This window comes from Spermophilus citellus, assembly GCF_964194105.1.
Source record: "Spermophilus citellus genome assembly, chromosome: 12".
Taxonomy (NCBI): domain Eukaryota; kingdom Metazoa; phylum Chordata; class Mammalia; order Rodentia; family Sciuridae; genus Spermophilus; species Spermophilus citellus.
The window spans coordinates 113,420,032-113,442,050 of NC_138198.1; the positions used below are offsets into that span (position 1 = coordinate 113,420,032).

Consider the following 22,019-nt stretch of genomic DNA (forward strand, 5'->3'; position numbering starts at 1 on the left):
ATTTTTATATTCTTCATCTGAGATCAGGTATTATTTAAAATTAAAAAGAGAAAAAGAAAAGTGATATCATTTACCTTGCCTACGCAGCCTATGGACCCAGCCAAAAACCTTCACTCTCTGGCCTCTATATCCTTCTAATGCATGAATCTTCACCTGTCAAATGAAAATAAATAATATTTGATCATGTCATTTATCACATACCAACATTTCCACTAATACTAAGTGGACACTAAAAAAATACTTGGATTTTTTTCTTTCACCATCCCAACCTGGTGAAATATTTGGGTTCAAACTATAGTAGCGTGACTTGCTCTAATTTTGCATTATTTTGACTGTTTTAACACTTTAGGGCAAATATGAAAATAAAGACACACAAAAAGATTTCATTGCTACAGAAAATCAGGTAATAAATGAATTCACTTTTTCCTAAGTGGAGCACCTGATTCCCAGTATTGCAACAATCCTAGCCTACCAGTGCCTTTTCCGGTGCTGGGACTTGAAGCTAACCAAGGCTTTTTGTTTGAAAGATGAAGGAGAGAGATGAGTAAAGGAAGAAAATGGTTAATATGGTAAAAGAAACAATTCCATAGGTTAGGAAGTAGGAGAATTCAGCATGTCCATTCATAATCCAACAATCTGGGTTCCAGAAAGAATAGGGGAACCAGAAGAGTGAACACAATTTCACAGAATCACAAACACTTTTTTAAGTTGTTGACAGACCTTTTTATGTTATTTATTTATTTTTATATGGTACTGAGAATTGAACCCAGTGCCTCACACATGTCAGGCAAGTGTGCTACCACTGAGCCCCAGCCCAGCCCCCACAAATACTTTTTATCTGTTTAAAAATTCATGGATTTTCAGGTTGAGGATGAACCTCAGTGATACAGTGCTTTTCCTAGCATGTGAGAGGGCCTGGATGCAGTATATTTAAAAAAAAAAAAATCCACCTCTACATTTGATGGTGAAGACACTGATACTAGAGAAGGTAAAATCATTTGACCAATACCACACAGCACAGAATTTGTTCAACATGTAATTACTAAACTCTACATTAAAATGAACCCCTGTCTTATAATTCTAAAACATTCTCCCCATCCTTTCTAAAAGGAAAGACAAACAATGTGAAGGAACAAATGTGTCATGCCCCTCAAACCCAGAAATAATGATATAAAGTTGCTAAGTCCATGACACTGGAAATGACATACACACTTACACACTGTGGCTCTGGCAGACTTGGATCATTTTTAATGGTAATCTTCTTTGCTTCTTCAAGGTTCTTTTCTCTTCGCAAATTATCTTCTGCCTAATTTTAAAAATAAAGCAACTGGTTAAAATGGTTTCCAGAATGTTTGCTTTAAAAATGTACACAGTGATAACGGAAGGGAGATCAGTGGAGTACAGCAAGCTGACTGGGGAGGAAGAAGGGGAGGAAAGGGAAAGCACTGGGGAAGGAGAATGATCAGATTGTTAAGTACCTGTATGAATATGCCATAATCAACCTATTATCCATAATTGTAATGCAATGATAAGAAAGTAAAATATAAAGATCCTATCTCCAAATACAATAAAAAACAAATACAATGCACACATCGGCAAATAAATTAATCACCTCTTTCTTCTCTCGGGATTCACTCTTCATTTGTTCCCTATGCCACATTTTCCTAATGTTCTTCATCTGTGATTTAGAAATAATGTCCCACCTCTAGAAAGAAAAAGATACGTAATTTTTTTCAAGACCTCTATATCTTGATGAAAACTTATTCACAAAATATAACTTAAGTTTTTGATTCATCCTACCTCATTTTCTTTTTGTGAATCTACATAAATGGTAGGAAATGGTTCTTTTCCTACTGTCATCAAAGCCTGAGATAGAGAAAAAGAAAAAAATGAATTTCTTTAATGTTGCACAATATTTAAAATAATCCCTCAATTATGAGACAACTTTAACAATCTATAACATATTCAAGAGCCAAGACAGCACAAAGACCCCAAGAGCTGAAAGCTGACATAACAGCAACTAGCTGAATGCACTAAGAAGCACTTTGCTCTAGTAGAAGCCATTAAGTCGTTCCACAAACAATCCCAGCAAGCTCAGTTGGCAGCACACAGCTCCCCGGTACAAGCAGAAGATCTGAAGTGGCTATGGGGACCAACACAGGTATGCTGACAAGAGAAAAGACAGCCAAGACATTTGCAGGCAAATGGATGGCATTAGAGCAGATTATGCTAAGTGAAGTTAGCCAATCCCTAAAAAACAAATGCGGAATGTCTTCTCTGATATAAGGGGGGTGACTCAAAATGGGATAGGGAGGAAGAGCATGAGAAGAAGACTACCACTAAATAGGGAAGAGAGGTGGGAGGGAAAAAGAGGGAGAAGGGGAGTTGCACGGAAGATGGAAGAACCTCACTGTTATACAGAATACATATTTGATGTTGTAATGAGAAAAAGAAAAAAGTATGTCACATTAGATTGGATAGAGAGAAATGATGGGAGAGGAGGGGAGGAGTAGGGAAGGTAGGAAGGGCAGCAGAATAGACAATATGATTGATGTATGTACATTCCATGTGTGTTTTATATGTCAAAATACATTTGGCTGTCATGTATGACTAAAAAAAAAGAAAAAGAAAAAGAAAAAAAGAAAAGACAGCCAAGAGCAAAAACCAACTGCAGATGACACCTACAAGGTTAGTGCTCTGCAAGAAATCAGAGAAACAGGTAAGAGATTTTTAAAATTCTTTCAATAAAATAACAACATAATGATGAAGTTCACAAATGGCTAAAAAATTTCTGCATGTAGACTCGTTTATTATACATCATTTTATGTGATAGTTTTTAAAAAATAGTTAACTGAATATAAAAATGAATATTTTACAAACTGCTTCATTTATTCTTTCAAAATTTCTCAATAAGTCAAACAGGAAATACAATGAATTATTCCCTGATGGCAAGATCTGAAACTTAAAAAACTGACCTTTTCTAAATGGACATTAGTCCCAAAACAATGACTGCTGCAGAGTAGAAAGGAACTTGGATCTTTTGAAAACATAGATGAAAGTCCATCTTTTTAACAGAAGTTAACAGGAATACAGTCATGTGCTACATAATGATGTTCTAGTAAATAATGAGCCATCCTCCAACTGTGGTCCCAAAAGATCATGCTGCCAAGTGTCATCATGACTATCTTAGTGTGTTAAGTACACTCTATCCCAGTGGTTAAACAGTACAAGACTGCATTTGTGGATCATCCAGACTTCACTCACAACCAGATAGTCTGTACTGTTCCCTCTTTTTATATCAGTGAAAATTAAAGGGCCAAATTGTTATTCCCCAAATCAGAATGGCACAATTTGCTAATGGTGTCATGAGGTTTACCTAAACAAGTGTTTTCAGTTTGGGGAAACCACCAGGAAACACCCTAATAACCCAGAAAGGAAAGAAAGATTTCTAAGAATTAAAAAGCAAGACCCATATGTGACACACTAAAGCATTACCAAATGGTCTAACAGAGAATGCTTCCAAGCTAGGAGAATCTGGTAACAACTAAACGTAATACAGTTAACAAGAAGGGGAATTGGCCAAGTATGAATGTACAGTGCTTGCCCAAGGGGGAAGTGTTTAATCATTTCCATTATGTGGCAGTTGTAGGTGACAGATCCTAGCTTTCCACTGAACAGACATGTACATGATGATCTAAGAGGGATGTTTCGGATCACACCTTAACCTGATACTATTAGTTACCTAATATGCATACCGTGAGTCCTAGCTCTTGAAGAACCACTTTGACACTATTTGGCTTTCCAAAAAAATCTGCTTAGAGAGAATGTGTCAAATGCATGGGAAGATTCTAGACCTAGAATCTAACAGAAAGTCAATAAACTGGTAATCTGTAGTGAGCCGTTTCTGCGGGCTGCGGTCGCCATTACAAGATGGCGCTGGCTCGACTGTGGTTTGTGACAAACAACTCCTTAATTGGGAGAGTTGGTGCGTGGTTTTTTAACACCCTATGAGAAAGCTCCACGTGGCAGCTTCGCATTGGGGCTTGAGATGCTTTATTAAGGCTGGGAGGGGCGTCCGAGAGGAAGAAGAAGAAATATCAAGGACCTGAATAAACGGCTGAAAGAAGATTCCTGTTGTTGCGTCTTCCTTGCGGGCAAGGGGGTCGCGACAAGTGGTGCCGAGACCCGGGAACCAGAACTTTCAGTCGTCAGGGGTGGTGCACCGGATAGTCCCAGGTAAGTGGGACCCGCGACCAAAGCGGGGATAGTCCCAGTAAGTGGGATCCGCGACCAAAGCGGGGTCAGCTCCTCTACAAAGAAAGAGAGAGCCTCATATTTTATTGCAGCTGCAATGTGTACTTTCACTTTTGTTTTCTGTGTTTCTTTTGTCGTCTGTGTCTTTTGTTTTCTGTGTTTTTCTTGCTGTTGTGTCAAGGGTGCCGCATCTTCAAATCCGCTTTTCTCGGCCCTAGATGGTCTGTTACGTTCCAGGGGCCTGAAGGTGAAGCATCGTACCTTACAGAAATTTTTGCAGAAGATAGGTATTGCTGCACCGTGGTTTGCAGCTTCGGGCAGCCTTACCATACCTAGTTGGGATGAATTGGGCAGGGATCTTGACTTTGCTTCTGAGCAGGGCATATTGGAGGGCGGGGTGATGCCCCTTTGGAGAATAGTCCGTGGTTGCCTCACAGGTGATGGATATCATGACGCACTTATTGAAGGACAGGAAGTTCTAGAACAATTACATGAGGAGAGATCAGAGACGGCAGGAAATGAGGTATCTCGGGAGGATGGAAGCATACGGAGCGTGAAACAGGGGAGGAGACACTTGTATCCAGATCTCGGTGCGCTGCGCGCGCCCCCATGTGAAAGTGGGTCGGAGGAAGAGGAGAATGAGGAGGAGGAGCTTGGAAGGCTTTCTCGCCAGCTAGGGAGTTTAGCTGTAGGAGAAGGGAGCAAAGATAAGCAGGGGCTCAAGAAATGTGATCCTCCGGATCCACCGCCGTATGGTGGGGGTGTTTCGGGGAGAGCTTTCCATGCTCAAACATGGAAGGCTGTTCACGCTGAGATGGGTCTTGCTTATCCAGTTTTTCAGGACGATAATAGGGGAAGATTCCATGAGCCTTTAGATTTCAAAATTGTAAAGATCCTGGCGGAGTCTGTGCGCACTTATGGGGTGGACGCCGCCTTTACACTAACTCAGGTGGAGAGTCTGTCTAGATACTGTATGACTCCCTCTGATTGGGCTAGTCTTGTTCGGGCTTGTGTTTCCCCAGGTAAATATTTGGACTGGAGAGCATTTATGCTAGAGGGCGCAATAGAACAAGCCGCCCAAAACCATGCAGCAGGACATCCGCATTGGGATAAGGACATGCTTTTGGGGCAAGGCAGATTTGCTAATCAACAGACAGGATTCCCTCCTGAGGTATATGATCAAATTAATAACATCTGCATTCGGGCATGGAAGTCACTCCCAAATAGAGGAGAGGTATCTGGTAATTTGACCAAGATTACACAAGGCCCTACAGAACCTTTTTCAGATTTTGTAGCAAGGATGGTGGATGCTGCTGGAAAGATTTTTGGGGATCCTGATAGAGCCATGCCCCTTATTAAGCAATTGGTCTTTGAGCAATGCACCAAGGAATGTAAAGTAGCAATCGCTCCTTATAAGAACAGGGGCATAGAAGCATGGATGAAGGTGTGCAGAGAGATTGGAGGACCTTTAACTAATGCAGGTCTTGCAGCTACTGTCCTTCGGATTGCAAAAAAGGGCGGTCCTGCCGCTGGAACATGCTTCCAATGTGGTCAATCCGGTCATATCAGACGTGAATGTCCCAAAAAAGACAATTTTACTGGACCTCCTCACGGTGGCCCTTCCAATGGCTTTCGTCTACCGGGGTTGTGTCCAAGATGCAAAAAGGGGAAGCATTGGGCAAAAGAGTGTAGATCAGTGAGGGACATTCATGGACAACCTATTTCAGCTGGGCCAAAAAACGGCCGACGGGGCCCTCGACCCCAGGGCCCACAAATATATGGGGCAGTGGAGAATGTTACACCCGAACCCGAGACATGGCCATCTCTACGCCATCCCATGAAACGCGGAGAGCCACTACAGGTGCCGCGGGATTGGACCTCTGTTCCACCTCCAGACTCGTATTAACACCTAAGATGGGAGTCCAATTGGTGGAAACTGAGTTCAAAGGGCCTTTACCACCTGGCACTGTAGGTTTGCTAATTGGACGTGCATCCTCTATTTTGCAAGGTCTTCATGTTTTCCCTGGAGTCATAGGTCCTGATACTGTAGGGATAGTAAAGGTTATGGTGGAAGCTCCAAAGGGCATTGTGTCCATCTCTCCAGGAGATCGGATTGCTCAAGTACTAGTTTTGCCTAATCTACATGATCACTTCCCTGCAGACTCAAGGTCACGAACAGGGAATGAGAATGGTACCACCGGAGGGAATTGTGCTTATTTGTCGCTGGATATGAGCAATCGCCCTACTCTGGAATTAAGCATAGAGGGTAAATCTATTGTGGGCTTACTCGATACAGGTGCAGACCGTAGCGTCATTGCTCTTAAGGACTGGGCTAAGGGATGGCCAGTGCAGACTTCTGATCAATCTTTGAGAGGACTTGGATATGCCCAAGCTCCTCAGATTAGCTGCAGACATCTATTCTGGAAGGACCCAGAAGGACATAGTGGTAGTTTTCAGCCTTATGTGCTTGATTTACCTATCTCTTTATGGGGCCGTGACCTGATGAAGGACATGGGGTTCACTCTTGGTAATGACTATTCCCCAGTGTCCCAACAAATTATGCAAAATATGGGATATAAGCCAGGTCTAGGACTAGGAAAACATTTGCAGGGACGCAAACATCCTATACAGGATCATCAAAAGCTTGATAGATTTGGTCTGGGTTTTTCTTAGGGGCCGCTGAGACTCAAATACCCATAACATGGCTCACCGAGGAGCCTGTTTGGGTGCCTCAGTGGCCTCTTCCCTCGGTTAAATTGACAGCAGCCCATGCTCTAGTTAAAGAACAACTTGACTTGGGTCACATTCAGCCCTCTACTTCTCCATGGAATACTCCCATATTTGTCATTAAGAAAAAATCAGGAAAGTGGCGCCTACTGCATGATCTACGAGCAGTTAATGCTCAAATGCAACTTATGGGGCCCATTCAAAGAGGACTGCCTATGCTCTCCTCTGTTCCTCAAGGCTGGCACATTGTTGTTATTGACATCAGAGACTGTTTCTTTTCTATTCCCCTGCATCCTAAAGATTCGCAGCGTTTTGCCTTCACCCTTCCCTCGTGTAACCACGAGGAACCAGATCAAAGGTTTGAGTGGGTAGTGTTGCCGCAGGGGATGGCTAATAGTCCCACGATGTGTCAAATGTATGTGGGGAAGACACTCGCACCTCTCAGACAAAAGTATTCCTCCATCAAAATCATACATTATATGGATGATGTATTATTGGCTGCTAAATCAGAACAGACAGTTCACGAGGCCTATGAAGACCTAGTGAGGTTGTTAGCTCAATATGGACTGCATATTGCACCTGAGAAGGTTCAAACAGGGGATTCTATTAAATATTTGGGAGCAACAATTGGGCGTGACAAACTACGACCACAAAAAATTACCATACGAACTCAAGATCTCCAAACTCTAAATGATTTTCAAAAATTGCTGGGAGATATTAATTGGATACGAGGATATTTACAGATTTCTAATGTTATGCTGCAGCCTTTGTATGCTATTCTTAAGGGTGATCCAGATCTTACTTCCCCTCGTGGCCTCACTAAAGAGGCTAGAGCAGCCCTTATGACAGTAGAAGAGGCTATACAACATGCTACTTTATACAGGCTCCAGAGTGATAAACCTTTCCAGTTATGTGTGCTTGCCACTAGGCGGCAGCCTACTGGAGTACTATGGCAAGAAGGACCGTTGCTATGGATACATCCACATGTGTCCCCAGGAAAGTCCTTAGAATATTATCCTGATGCTGTTGCATCATTAGCACTTAAAGGGATTCAACAAAGCATTCAATTTTTTGGACAGTCACCTTCTTCTCTTATTATACCCTATACTAAAGCTCAACTTAGCGTCTTGTGTGCTACTTTAGATAACTGGGCTATTCTGTGTTGCTCATTTCAAGGCGATATTGATAATCATTACCCTTCTCATCCGTTACTTCATTTTGTTAAGGAACATCCTATCATTTTCCCTAAAGTAACTTCATCCAGTCCGATTCCGGGGGCTGCTAACATTTTTACTGATGGTTCCAAGTCTGGAATGGGAGCTTATGTAATTAATGATTCTCCCCCTGTTCAGCATCAATTTGCTCCTGGAAATCCACAATGGGTAGAACTGCAAATTGTTATTGAAGTCTTTAAACAGTGTCCTTTTCCCTTTAATCTCATTTCGGACTCCATCTATGTGGTGCAAGCACTAAAAATCTTGGAGGTTGTGGGAGCTATTAGTGATACCCGTAATGTATCTGCTTACTTTAATCAGCTTCAACAGCTTATCTGTAGCCGCACTGCTCCTTTTTATCCAGTGCATATCCGAGCTCATTCCTCTCTCCCTGGTCTGTTATCGCAGGGTAATGCCTGTGCGGACTCAGCCACTAGAGGTAAGTTGATCTGTTTGGCTTCCTCCTTAGAGGAGGCTAAATTGTTTCACCAAAATTTCCATGTTAATGCTTTGACGCTGCGCAGGCGTTTTTCCATTTCAAGAGCAGATGCTCGGCAGATTATATTACACTGTCCCCATTGTGTCACATTTCTTCATCCCCCTACTTATGGAGTGAACCCACGGGGATTGAAGCCATTGGTTGTCTGGCAGATGGATGTGACACACATACCCGACTTTGGTAACCTCAAGTATGTCCATGTTTCTGTTGATACGTACTCCGGAATTATTCATGCTTCTGCTTTATCAGGAGAAAAGGCACGTAATGTCATTACTCATTGCCTGGAGGCCTGGGCGGCGTGGGGTGCGCCCACGTCCCTTAAGACTGATAATGGACCTGCTTATACTGGCAGACAATTCACATCTTTTTGTTCTGCTATGGGAGTGCAGCTTACTCATGGTTTGCCTTACAATCCTCAAGGACAAGGCATTGTTGAACGTGCTCATCGCACCTTAAAGGAAACTTTACAAAAACAAAAAGGGGGAATAGGAGCTGAACATACTCCTAAAGAACGCCTGTCCTTAGCCCTTTTTACCATCAACTTTTTGAATTTGGACATTCATGGTCGCTCTGCGGCCGATAGACATGTGTCCCCTCAGCCTTCTGTGATTGGCTATGTTAAGTGGAAAGATGTTCTTACGGGCCAATGGAACGGTCCCGACCCCGTGCTGACATGGGCACGAGGATCTGTATGTGTTTTCCCCCAGGACCGTACGGAACCATTTTGGGTTCCTGAACGTCTGACAAGAAGAGTCTTGACGCCAGCTACCCAGCAACAAGAAACACCACAGCAATCCCGTGATGAGGATCTTCATCCTGCTGAGTGCTCTGGCACTGGTGCTGGTGCCGATGACACAGACGAAGTTTGTCTCCGACCAATTCGAAGATGATTTTTCTTACAATAATCCCTGCTTCATGCCTTCCTCCTTTTACCCTTTTTCTTCTTTACTTTTATTATTCCTCTCCTCTGACTCTATGCCTTGTCGAACCGGAACCAATTAAAGACCCTATAATGACTGGCTGAATAGATACCACTGAACGCCTTGGCAACAACAAGCTGATCTTGTAGTACCCAGAGACGGGCAACTTTCACGCTTGCACTGCAACCTAAGACAGGGGAATGGGGCCTCCCCAAAGACGGGTAAGCAGTGTAAGGGCAGTGGATGACCTAAGACAGGGGCTACTTGATTCCCTTTGACGTGCAACAAAAGAGGGGGAACTGCTGGCTCGGATTCCCCCTGGCCCCCGGGGCTTGGTACCGGCCCTGGTTTCTTGTGTGCACGCCAAAGAGGCCAGCTCACAAGGCCTTGAAAGATTGGTGGTGTCTGTTTTCATATTCAGCCAATAACGGTCATGTGGGAACGTCCTGATCTGCTTGGGTCTGATAAAGGTTCCTGGTTGAAGGCTTAGTATGAGTAATGGCAATTCACCTCAAGTCTGGCTTGCGTAGATTAAACAGTAAATCTTTGACATGGTCGTTGCACCCCAAGTTTTACGAACATTGCACTGGGAACGACATGTCTTTTTTTGTTATTCTCTTGGTGTTGGAAAGCCCTTGCACTCTGCCGGCTTTGCTGCCATTGCACGCAGAAGGGTTTCCACACTAGTGCTTTTCTATCGCTTTACGACCCGTGCCTTTCTTTTAGGGTGTTACCAACTTGTTTGTCGTTGTTTTTCTAAACAGCCACAGTTCAGCCTCGGCTATCCCCCTTCGTCCATCACGATACAGGATGCGAGGCAAGGCATTGCACTTGAGTGATCCTTGAAGTGGACCTCAAGGAGAGCATGTCCTATTGCATGCGGGTTAGACGCGTCCACGCCCCGTCCCACGAGAAAAGCGTCGGCTGATATGGTCTCAGATCTGGGGAAGGGCCCTCCTTGGGCCTGAGCCATACTATGCAGCCACTTATGCACAGTGGGATAGGACCTCTACTCTCGCCTGTATTGTTTTTAGAAAACAAAAGGGGGAACTGTAGTGAGCCGTTTCTGCGGGCTGCGGTCGCCATTACAAGATGGCGCTGGCTCGACTGTGGTTTGTGACAAACAACTCCTTAATTGGGAGAGTTGGTGCGTGGTTTTTTAACACCCTATGAGAAAGCTCCACGTGGCAGCTTCGCATTGGGGCTTGAGATGCTTTATTAAGGCTGGGAGGGGCGTCCGAGAGGAAGAAGAAGAAATATCAAGGACCTGAATAAACGGCTGAAAGAAGATTCCTGTTGTTGCGTCTTCCTTGCGGGCAAGGGGGTCGCGACAGTAATCCATTTTCAAACTTCAGATCTACAAGGCTGCTCTGAGAAATGAGTCCATTCTTGGTGTGTTTATATAAATCAGGGCTTTGAGTCTCAAGGCTCCAGAAAATAGTCAGGACTGTGGAAAATTCACCAAAAAGCCATCCGGATATGAGCTCAGTGTGACTGAGGAAAGGTGTTTCTCATTCTTAGAAAAACTGGCAACCTGAGTTGTTAGAGAGAAAACTTCCAACATGCAATGCCTTGTGGTTAAAAAAAAGAAAGGAAGAAACTTATTTTAAATGTTCAAAAGAATTTAGGCTTTGGTCTGGGGTTGTGGCTCAGAGGTAGAGCACTCGCCTAACATGTGTGGGGCACTGGGTTCGATTCTCAGCACCACATAAATATAAGATAAAGATATTGTGTCCACCTATAACTAAAAAATAAATATTAAAAAAAAAAAAGAATTTAGGCTTTGATCATCTAACACTTTTGTTTTGCAGTGCCAGGGACTGAACCCAGGGGGTGTCTAGCACTGATCTACACCACCAGCCCTTCGTATTTTTTAAGATAGGGTCTTGCTAAATTGACAAGGCTAGCCTTGAACTTGCCATCTTCCTGCCTCAGTATCCTGAGTAGCTGGGATTACAGGCATGTGCCACCATACCTGGCCTTGATTATCTAACACTTTTAAAGACACATATCTATATACGTTCTACCATATTTTCCCTCTTTTGAAAAAATCCCTTCAAAACCTGATGCTTTAGTGAGACATAGTGGCATGTACCTACAGTCTCAGAAACTTGGGATGCTGAAGCAGATCATTTTGATCCCAGGGCCAGGCTGGGCAACATAGTAAGACCCTGTTATGATTTAGAACTAGAATGTCCCAAAGATTCGTGTGTTGAAGGCTTGTCCCCATGCAGCGATTTTCAGATGTGGAGCTTTCGGAACATGACTGGACAAGAGAGTTCTGACTTTATCACTGGATTAATCCACTGATGGATTCATAATTTGAATGGACTATCGGGAAGTTGTGGAAAATGTAGGAGGTGGAACCTTATTTGATAAAATGGGTCCTTAGAGTGGGCCCTTGGGGACTAATCTTGTTCATGGTCCCTTCTTCTCCCTGTTTTCTGGTTGTCATGAGCTAAGTGGCTTTCCTGTGCTTTCCTCAATGATGTTCTGCCTCATATCAGTCTCAAAGCAATGAAGTCAACTGACCATGAACTAAACTTCTACAAGTGCTGGGGATGTGGCTCAATGGTAAGGTGCTTGTCTGGCAAGTGTGAGCCCTTGGGTTGGATCCCATCACTGTAAAAAAATTAAAAAGCTAAAAATAAAAAGTTTTTGAGAAACAGCCAAAAATAAATCTTTCCTCCTTGAAATTGTTTGTTAGGTATTTTGGTTACAGCAATGAAGATGACTTACAAACTCTATCTCACAAAACAACCTAGAGCTTGAAGTAAATTCTTGGCAAGTTACATAATCATTTATATAAGCCACTAACAAATGAAGAGTTATTTTCCTAATGAGAAGAGACTCTACCTTTAGGCCTGTTTTAAATGGCTTCTCTTTGGTTCCATCTCCCGTGGCATCATTTCCCTCTCGATCTGAGACATACAGCTCTGCTGTTTTATAAAAGGAGAGTAAGTTATTTGCTTGGCTAATAACCTTGCCACTTGATTATGTAACTACTTCATTCATTTTTCAATTCTTTAAACAGAACAAGCACATGACTGGAAGAACTTAACAGTCAGAAAGAAATTAATATCACAATTATTCTCCAACACCCTATTTCAAGGATATTTGCCTCCTAAAAACGTGTTACAAATTTACCTTTTCAAAATGAAACTTTGGGTCATTTTAACTTGTGATACTACTTCCATTTACCTGAGTAATACAGCAAAGGCTTTGAAGTTGGCCAAACTTAGACTGGATCTTGGACGCTGTACCTTAAAAGCCAGAGTTACTCTGGGGAATTTAGTTAACCTTTCTCAACTTCTATCTTTATAAAATGAGAAAAAACGACATCTATCTCCCTGGGGCTGTACTGAGGGCGAAATAAACATCCCAGTATTGATATGCAGATAGGGGAAAAAAATCAAAAAGCACAGCAGTCCACTATGGTCTTTCAAAGAAATGGAAACTCCGAAGTTATACAAAATGCATAAGGTAGAAGCCTCCTTGAGACATTAGCGACATCCCAGATCACCCCTCCCCTTTTTCTTATTAGAAATCTCAGTGCATGGGGCTATTGGGAAGGGAATTAAAATTCTTACTCCTTTCCTGAAGATCCCCTTGGAAAAATTTTTATCTGGGAACCTCATTATGTCTGAGCCTCTCACAGCGCCGAGGTCTCACTGGAATCTCGGGATTTTCGTGGCGCTGCAGCGCCGGCCGCCGCCGCCACGGCAACCCCGGGACACACAGGGCCCGGGGGTGCGCGCTCTGGCCCAACCCGTTCCGGTCCAGCGAGGGTGCAGGCCCCATCCTCCCTCCCTCCTTCCCTCCAGTCGTTCCGCAATTATTTGAGGAGCGGCCACCCTGCGCCAGGCACTAAAGTCAGCCCTGGCATTCCTCGCCAAGCAGGGAGCCTGGCGCCACACACCGCCCCTCACTCACCTAGCACCATCCCTGCAGTCGCCCTGGTCACTTCCAAGGACATGGTCCCAACACCGCCACCGCCCAGTCACCCCAACGTGCGCGAAAGGCTTCCTTGACTCCAGGGTTGCATCATGCAACGTAGTGCCGCAGGTCGCAGGTGTGAGTCAGTCGAGCGTCGGGGTTCCATTGGCTACGGTAGGTGGGCGAGAGGCGCCACGGCCGCCATCTTTTGTCAGGGCAGAGATAACTTCCGGTTCCAGAGCTGCCCAGCCCCTCCCCTGCCTCCCTGAGAACCAGCCGTGATTTCAATTTGGTCCCGTGGTTCACTTCTTTGCCTAGCTTAGCTGCGCCGGGCTCTATTGGAAACCAGAACAAAGATTTTGTCCAGAACCCTAGATGCTGGAATGCTGGCTGAATTCTTGTCAGTAAATCAGGGGAGGGTGAGCTGGTCCTGGGTCCATTCAGAGTCCTGGCCCCTTCCTGGTGGAGATCAAGAAAAATTGTCCTCTTCTCTCACGCGAAATCTACTTTAACTTTTTAATTTCAAAGATTGAATGAACCTCTGCAATTAAGACAAGAACTATGGTGTATTTTCATTTAAAGTTATAAGGATCACTATTAAGGAGTCCATAATAATGTAGTGGGAAGACATAGGGCTTCAGAATACATACCTCGTTCTTCCTTTTACTGGGGGTCTTAAGATAGAGTACCAACCTGTCTGAGCTTCAGGTTCCCTGTTTGTAAACCATAATGCAAGTTCATCAACCAGAATGCAATAGGAACTAAATAAAAGGTAGCTATCATTATTCTCAACTTAGTGGAATTCTGGGGTTCACCCTTGAGACAAAGGAAAAAATTTTTTGTTTGAAAAGAACTCTAAAAATGGCTCCATATATAGTAGGTTCAGGGCCTATCAAAAATACGAACCAAATACTTTAAAAAAATATTTGTCTTCTTTTGGTAGAGATAGTTCATGAACTTTCACTTTCTTTCACGAATGTATGTTATCTAAAGCAAATTACCCCAAATCTTAGCAGCCTCCAATAAAGGTATTAACTCACTCAGTTTCTAATATTCAGGAATTTGGAAGCAGGTTAGCTGGGGGTTCTGTTTTCAGAGGCTCTCATTAATCATACTGTATTCTGTCCTGTAACAGTGCCAGCTGGGGCTTCAGTTAGCTTAATTTAAGATTGTGGTGGAGGGCTGGGGATGTGGCTCAAGCGGCAGTGCGCTCGCCTGGCATGAGTGTGACTCCGGGTTCAATCCTCAGCACCACATACAAACAAAGATGTTGTGTCCGCCAAAAACTTAAAAATAAATATTAAAATTCTCTCTTCTCTCTTAAAAAAAAAAAAAAAAAAGATTGTGGTGGAGACTCTTTTCCACATTAGCCTGAATGGGTGTTGGCCAGAAGTCTCCTTTAGCTCCTTGTCACATGGGTCTCTTCATAGGGTTTGCTTCCTCAGAGTGAGCAAGAAGGAAGTTAATCTTTTGTAGCCTAATCTCAGAAGTGACATCCCATCCCTTTTGCCATAAATTGATTCATGTGAGGGAAAAGGCACATTCATACATTGTTGGTGGGACTGCAAATTGGTGCAACCAATCTGGGAAGCAGTATGGAGATCCTTAGAAAACTTGGAATAGAACCACCATCAGATCCAGCTATCCCACTCCTTGGTCTATACCCAAAGGATTTAAAATCATCATACTCTAGTAATGTAGCCACATCAATGTTTATAGCAGCTCAATTCACAATAGTTAAACTGTGGAAGCAACCTAGATGTCCCTCAATAAATGAATGCATAAAGAAACTGTGATATATATACACAATGGAATATTACTCAGCATTAAAAGAGAATAAAATTATGGCACTTTCAGGTAAATGGATGGAGTTGGAGACTATCATGCTAAGTGAAGTAAGCCAATCCCCAAAAAACAAAGGCCAAATGTTCTCTCTGATAAGTGGAGGTAATTCATAATTGGGGGGGGGCATGGGGAAAATGGAGGAACTGTGATTAGGCAAAGGGGAGGGAGGATGGGGAGGGTGCATGAGGGCAGGAAAGATGGTAGAATGAGATGGACATCTACCTTAGGTACATGTATGACTGCAGATATGGTGTGACGATACATCGTGTGCAACCACTGAGATGAAAAGTTGTGCTGCAATTGTATACAATGAATCAAAATGCATCCTGTTGTCATATATACCTAATTAAAATAAAGGTGAAGAAAGAAAAAAAAGAATTGAATCTTAGTCCAATTGACACTCAGAGGGACAATCTTATCCCAGGACAAGAATACTAGGAAGTAGGAATCATGGGTCCCCTCTTAGAAAGCTGGCTACCACAGTGACCAAAACTGAAGCTGCACTGTCTTTTATAATCTAATTCATCAAGCGATGTTTTGATTTTTCTGCCATATTGTACTGGACACAACCCTGGTATAACACAGGTGAATACAAAGGAGCTGCCTGCTACAACCCAGCCAATGAATTTCCCCTCTGTATTCTGCTCTGATCCTCTAGAGGTAGCTTGTGAGGACTACATCAAAGTTTCCCTTACTGTGTGGTTCCTGGCTTGGTACCATCAATAGGAAAAATACTACAGCACAGATGGAGGGGACCAATATTGGAGTACTTATCCCCCAGCTCCCTCATGGCAGACTGGCTGCATCCTCACCGGAAAGTCACAAGTCTTGCCAGGAGGCACCAAGAGACTGTCATCTGAAGTACCCTTCATGAATTTAGGCCAACCTCATGGATTATTCCTCATTATGGCTCATCTTGATGGCTATTGCCCTGATGATCTAATAGGGCACCATTCTTCAGGCAGACCAGTTGGCTACTTGAAGGCAGGTAAATTAGGACACTGGAGGAGACAGTGTCGTGCCTTCAGGTGTAGCCACAGCACCAACATCTGTGGACTTAAAGAATTTTATATCCATCTCCAAGGTACCCAATGTCTCCTCTAACCAGGGGACATATTTTCAGTGAAGAAGTGTGACAGCTCATATCTATGGCATTCAATAGTATAATCATGTTCTCTGTGTTAAAATACTTATCGGTTAAAATATTCACATATATTTTCCTTTTCTACATAAAAAGAATATACTTCCATACTCCATTTATGTTGATTTTAGTCATGTGGATATTACTTAATATGACCCAAAGCAAGGGTTTTAAATGGGCTTGTTTTGTTGATCTTGTTTTCTTGCTTCTACTGTCACCAGAACATTTCTGACTGGACTGTTGGTGCAAGGGAGGAGAGAGATATTTGGAGAAGATATGGACCCAGTGTGCATCTCTCTGATTCAACCGACTATGGAGGGATTTTTTTTTTAATTAACACTTGATTTCCCCCTTATCATTATTCCATAAGCATACGGTAAAAAAAAAAAAAAACACTTTTTGCGTGGCATTTAAATTGCATTAGGTAAATACAAGTAATCTAGAGATGTCAAAGTATATGGGACGAGGTACATAGGTTATACGCAAATAGTACACCATTTTATTTAAGGGACTGGAGCATTCGTGGATTTTATTATCCACTGGGATCCTCAAACGAATTCACCTCAGATATGAAGGAATGACTGTACTTCTTGTGTCTGCTAGGTGGCCCTTATGCGCTTCCACTGGATTGCAGGTAACGTGGCTGGCTACCGTCTTTCCAGAGAACTCAGCACAGAGCCTTGCGGTCGGTAAGGATTTAGGAACTATCAGTCTCATTCAGTGCAATCTACTGCCAGAATCAGAAGTTTCCTTATAGCACAGCTGCAACAGGCAGAAGTTCGCAAATGCTCCATATTGAATGAATGGCATTGTTCATTTTTATTCAACTCTGGCCAGCTAGGGGAGCCCTCCTCTTGTGGTCATCTTCCGCCTTCCCACTGGATCTCTCCTCGCCCTGTCACGAACCAAACGCAAATCCATTATTATGGCATAAGGTCCGCACCGGCCACCGTAGTTGACCGCTGACCTTGGCTCAGGGCAAGCGATGTCGTGGCCGCCATATTGGCTTCGGGCCATGTCCACGCCCTCCCTGCAGTTAGGTGACCCTCCGCTCCTGGTTTCGGCGCTCCGCCGCAATTCCCAGGCGTGGAAGGAGGTTGGGTGGTTCTGGTTGAGAGAGTTGACTTGGGTTGTGTCCAAGCAAGGTCGAGGACATCTTGCGAGAGCATTCGTGTACAATCAGTATTTTGCAGCTCAAAACAATCTTTGGAGAAAAAAGAGGCTAAAAATCACTGAATGCCCGTAGCGCTTCATTCTGGGTCCTAGACCGAGAACCGGGCGTGGCACAAGCAATGTTCCCTTAATTTGGAATCCCTTAAGCTGTCAGAGAAGGTCATCAATCGTTGTTTGTACCTGCAAACAATAAGTGGCAGTTATCCTTATGGCGAAATTACCAATTTAAGGAAATGAACATGTAACTTTGTTTTTTCCTTGTGGAGTTAAGATTTAAGCACTTAGGTTTGCTTTTTAACTCCCTCCCTCCTAGAGAACCTTCACTTCAGTGATTCCCCAGCTGTATGATCGGCTTGTCTGTAAACACAAGATTTATTGTTCTCCCTAGGGAAGTAAATACATAACCATTCTAAAGCCCTGCTGGATGCTCATTTCTTATGGAGAATGAATAACGATGATATAATGAATAATGAATAGCAATATAATAATGAATAGTGATAACTCAAATAATCAGGGCTCTGAAACCAAGGTACATTGCACTGTTAAGACAGAACTCTTCTTCTTGCTCCATGGCCTTGCTCAAATTCCTTAAGCTCTCTGAGCTGCAGATGTTTTAATTGTAAAGTGATAATAACCCTTTTCTGGATAAGTTGTGAGGATGATAGGTGATCAGGTATACAAAAATGCCTAGTGTGTGCTTGACATTTGATAAGCCTTTGAATTGTGATATCATTGATTAAATGGCATTTAATTAAATAGCATTATTGATTGTTTGTTATTCTTATGATCGTGTGTGAATCAAGCCTTCAACCAAACTGCTGAGGGCTGCTAGTGAACCCTCTTCCATCCCCCACCCTCAGGCAACACCCCTCTCTCCTTAATGGCTCCTTGGTCAGTATTTCAGAAGGTTTCTGACTATCAGCACATCGTTCTACTGCCCCAGATCTCAGCAAATGACCCATCTCTTGCTTCAAGTCTTTGCGTGGGAGCTCTCTGACAGCCTTCCCTTGAAGCTTACAAACTTTCTTGCTTCAAGAATCCAACCTTCTAGTACAATACAAGTGGTATCCTCCCTCTTGTCAACCTCTCCACCTGTCTTCTGAGTTTTCCCAAACCCCTCCAGTCTAATCTTCATGGTACAACCAGGGCAAACACTTAAAAACATAAACACAATAATTTCATTCTCAATGGGGGAAAGGCAATTTCCATGACCTCCTTTTGCTCTCAGGATGTACCCCAACATCCTCACAGGTTCAGTCTGTATATGCTCTGAGTTGTCATTGCCTGCTCCCAATCCCTCACCTCCCATACTTGCGGGGGAGAGGGGTGGCCCAGGGGTTGCTCTACCACTGAGCTATATCCCCAGATCTTAGTATTTTATTTTGAGACAGGTCTCACTAAGTTGCCCAGGCTGAACTTGAACTTAAAATCCTTCTGCCTTAGCCTCCTGAGTAATTGGAATTATGGGCATGTACCACTATGCCTAGATCACTTCACTTCAGGCTGATTTCTTCGCTGAATTGACCTGGGTCCCATCTGATACTTGGGATAGCCATTTAAAAAAAAAAAATAAGTATTTATTTTTTAGTAGTTGGACACAATGCCTTTATTTTATTTACTTATTTTTATATTTTTATGTGGTGCTGAGGATTGAACCCAGGGCCTCTCCCATGCTAGATGAGAGTTCTACCACTGAGCTACAACCCCAACCCCTGGGATAGCTTTTTTAAAAAGGTGAAGTCAAAGTCAAAGAGAGAAGAAAACTTTATAGAGGTGTGGAAACTTTCAAAGCAGGATTAATTGGCAATAATAAAGATGTTTTGTAAGTTAGTTTGAAGAACAATTGTGTACCATTTTGACAGATGTGGAGGCACCTGAGTCTACCACGCGGCCTGCGCAGTGGTTTCATTAATGAGGTTCTAGGCATAAAGTTAGTTAGAAGAGATCGAAATAAAACACACAGACAGTACCTTATTTATATTGCTAGGTCCAAGACGGCTCACCTCTCTGGTTCCCACCTCTAGCCGCCCAGCAGGGCTGCGAGGATTACTCAGGGCTAGCAGGAGAGAGAGAGAGCGAACACGCCGGGGAGTAGCCCTTTATTGGGGAACAAGAGATTCAGGGGAGAATTCCATCCAATGAAGGTTGAGGGGGGGCTGCACTCCAAGGTCAGGGTCAGTGATTGGGTCCCCAGGGTCAGTGGTCAGGCACACCCCCACACGGATGGGCTCTCTCATCAGGAAAGGGTCGGGAAAGCTTCGACACAGCCAAAGCGCCTCAGGCCCTTAACGGGAGTCACCCAATCACGTGTCAGAATGGCTTCCCACACCTGAGAAGGGCTTTTGGGGGGCCTGGCTAATAATTTTCTTCTTTTTTGGGGTGGGGGGGGTGCCAGGGATTGAACCCAGCAGTGCTTAACACTGAGCCACATCCCTAGCCTTTTTTCTGTTTTATTTAGAGACAGGGTCTTACTGAGTTGCTTAGAGTCTCACTAAATCACTGAGGCTGGCTTTGAATTCCTGGCTGGTAATTTCTTAGTTTATTTTTTATTTTTATTTTTTTTTGCTACTGGAGTAGGTCACTAAAGTGTTATTTATTGTTTACAAGACACATATTTTAAAATTGAAATATTATATATATATATATATATATATATATATATATATATATGGAGTACATTATGGTAATTCAATAATATACACAATGTCTAATAATAAAATCAGGGTAATAAGCATCTCCATCTCTTCAACCATTAATCATTTCAATGTAATGGGAATCTTATACTCTTTTAGTCATTATGAAATACAGGATGTTTTAACTAATAGCTACCCTAATGCTGTGCTAAATTAAAAAAAAAAAAAAAAAAAAACCAGACGTAATTCCTCTATTCTACCTCTATTTTAGTGCCTCTTATTGAACTTATTTCTGTCCCCCTTACTTCTGCCATTCCTGGTAACCATTGTTCTATCCTTATGCAAACTTTGTATCTTTGACTGGTTTTGGTGTCAGCAGAATGCTGGTCTCATAAAAAGAGCTTGGCAGGCTGGGTGCAGTGGCACACACCTATAACCCAGTGACTCGGGAGGCTAAGGCAGGAAGATAATGAGTTCAAGGCCAGCCTCAGCAATTTAGTGAGGCCCTAAGCAACTTAGTGAGACCATGTCTCTAAATAAAATATTGTTAAGAAGGGCTGGGGATGTGGCTCAGTGCTTAAGTTCCCTTGGGTTCAATCACCGGTACCAAAAAAAAAAAAAAAAAAAAAAAAAAAAAAAAAAAAAAAAACTTGGCAGAATTCCTTCCATTTCAATTTTTGGAATAGTTTGAGAATATTTGAATTAGTTTTAAGAATGGTTTTAGAATTCAGCAGTAAAGCCATCAGGTCCTGGACTCTTTTAAAAGGGAGATTTAAAATTACTGTTTTAATCTCATTATTCATTATTGTTCTGCTTAGGTTTTTCTCTTTCATCTTGATTCTTGATTAGGTTATATGTACTCAGGAATTTATTTATTCTAGGTTTTCCACTTTTCCAGTCCAGCTAAAAGTTTGTCAATTTTGTTTATTCTTCGGGGAAAAAACCCAGCTTTTTGTCTTGTTGATCTTTTGTATTTTTTTTTTTTGGTTTTGCATTTATTTCTGTTCAGATCTTTATTATTAGTTTCCTTTTAATAATTTTGGATTTGGTTTGTTCTTACTTTTTCAAGTGATGTAGGTGCATTGCTAGGTTGTCTGTTTGAGATCTTTCTATTTCTTTGATGTGTAAATTTATTGCCATAAACTTTGCTTCCAGTACTACTTTTGATGTATCTCACATATTTTGGTATGTTGTATTGTCATTAGTTCCTAGAATTTTTTTTATTTCCCATGTAATTTCTTTAATTAAACATTAGTCACTTAGGAGTGTTATTCAATTTTCATGTATTTGTAAATTTTTCATTCTTCTTGTTGATTTGTAGTTTTATTTTATTATGGTCTGAGAAGATACATAATATAACTTCAGTTTTTAAAAAATTATTGAGACTTGATTTATGGCCTAACACATAATCTATCCTGGAGAATAATCAATGTGCTGATGAGAAGAATGTAAACTCTACTGGTATTGGATGAACTATTCCATAAATATCTGTTAGGTCTACTTGATCTATGGTATGGTTCAACACAGGTGTTCTTTGTTGACTTTCATTGAGGAAAATGGGGTGTTGAAGTCTTTCACTATTATTGTATTACAGCCTATCTCTGTTAGATCTAATAATATTATATATATATATATATATATACAGATATATATATATATTCCATGTTGGGTGCATAT

The 22,019-nt window shown here is 42.4% G+C and overlaps 1 protein-coding gene across 2 annotated transcripts in view; it reads right to left on the reverse strand.

The window, feature by feature from the left end:
• Positions 1 to 13,691, reverse strand: part of NARS1 (asparaginyl-tRNA synthetase 1) — a 24,070-nt gene extending 10,379 nt beyond the window's left edge. Inside the window, exons 1-6 of one of the 2 annotated variants that reach the window (XM_081263762.1) lie at positions 13,548 to 13,691; positions 12,471 to 12,553; positions 1,801 to 1,866; positions 1,613 to 1,705; positions 1,217 to 1,306; positions 75 to 153 (exon numbers count right to left, since the gene is read on the reverse strand). In XM_081263762.1, the coding sequence (XP_081119888.1) occupies positions 75 to 153; positions 1,217 to 1,306; positions 1,613 to 1,705; positions 1,801 to 1,866; positions 12,471 to 12,553; positions 13,548 to 13,590 (454 nt within the window). In that variant the 5' untranslated portion in view covers positions 13,591 to 13,691. The remainder of the gene's footprint in view (positions 1 to 74; positions 154 to 1,216; positions 1,307 to 1,612; positions 1,706 to 1,800; positions 1,867 to 12,470; positions 12,554 to 13,547) is intronic. The other variant, XM_081263763.1, reaches the window with a different exon arrangement.
• Positions 13,692 to 22,019: the final 8,328 nt, after the last annotated feature.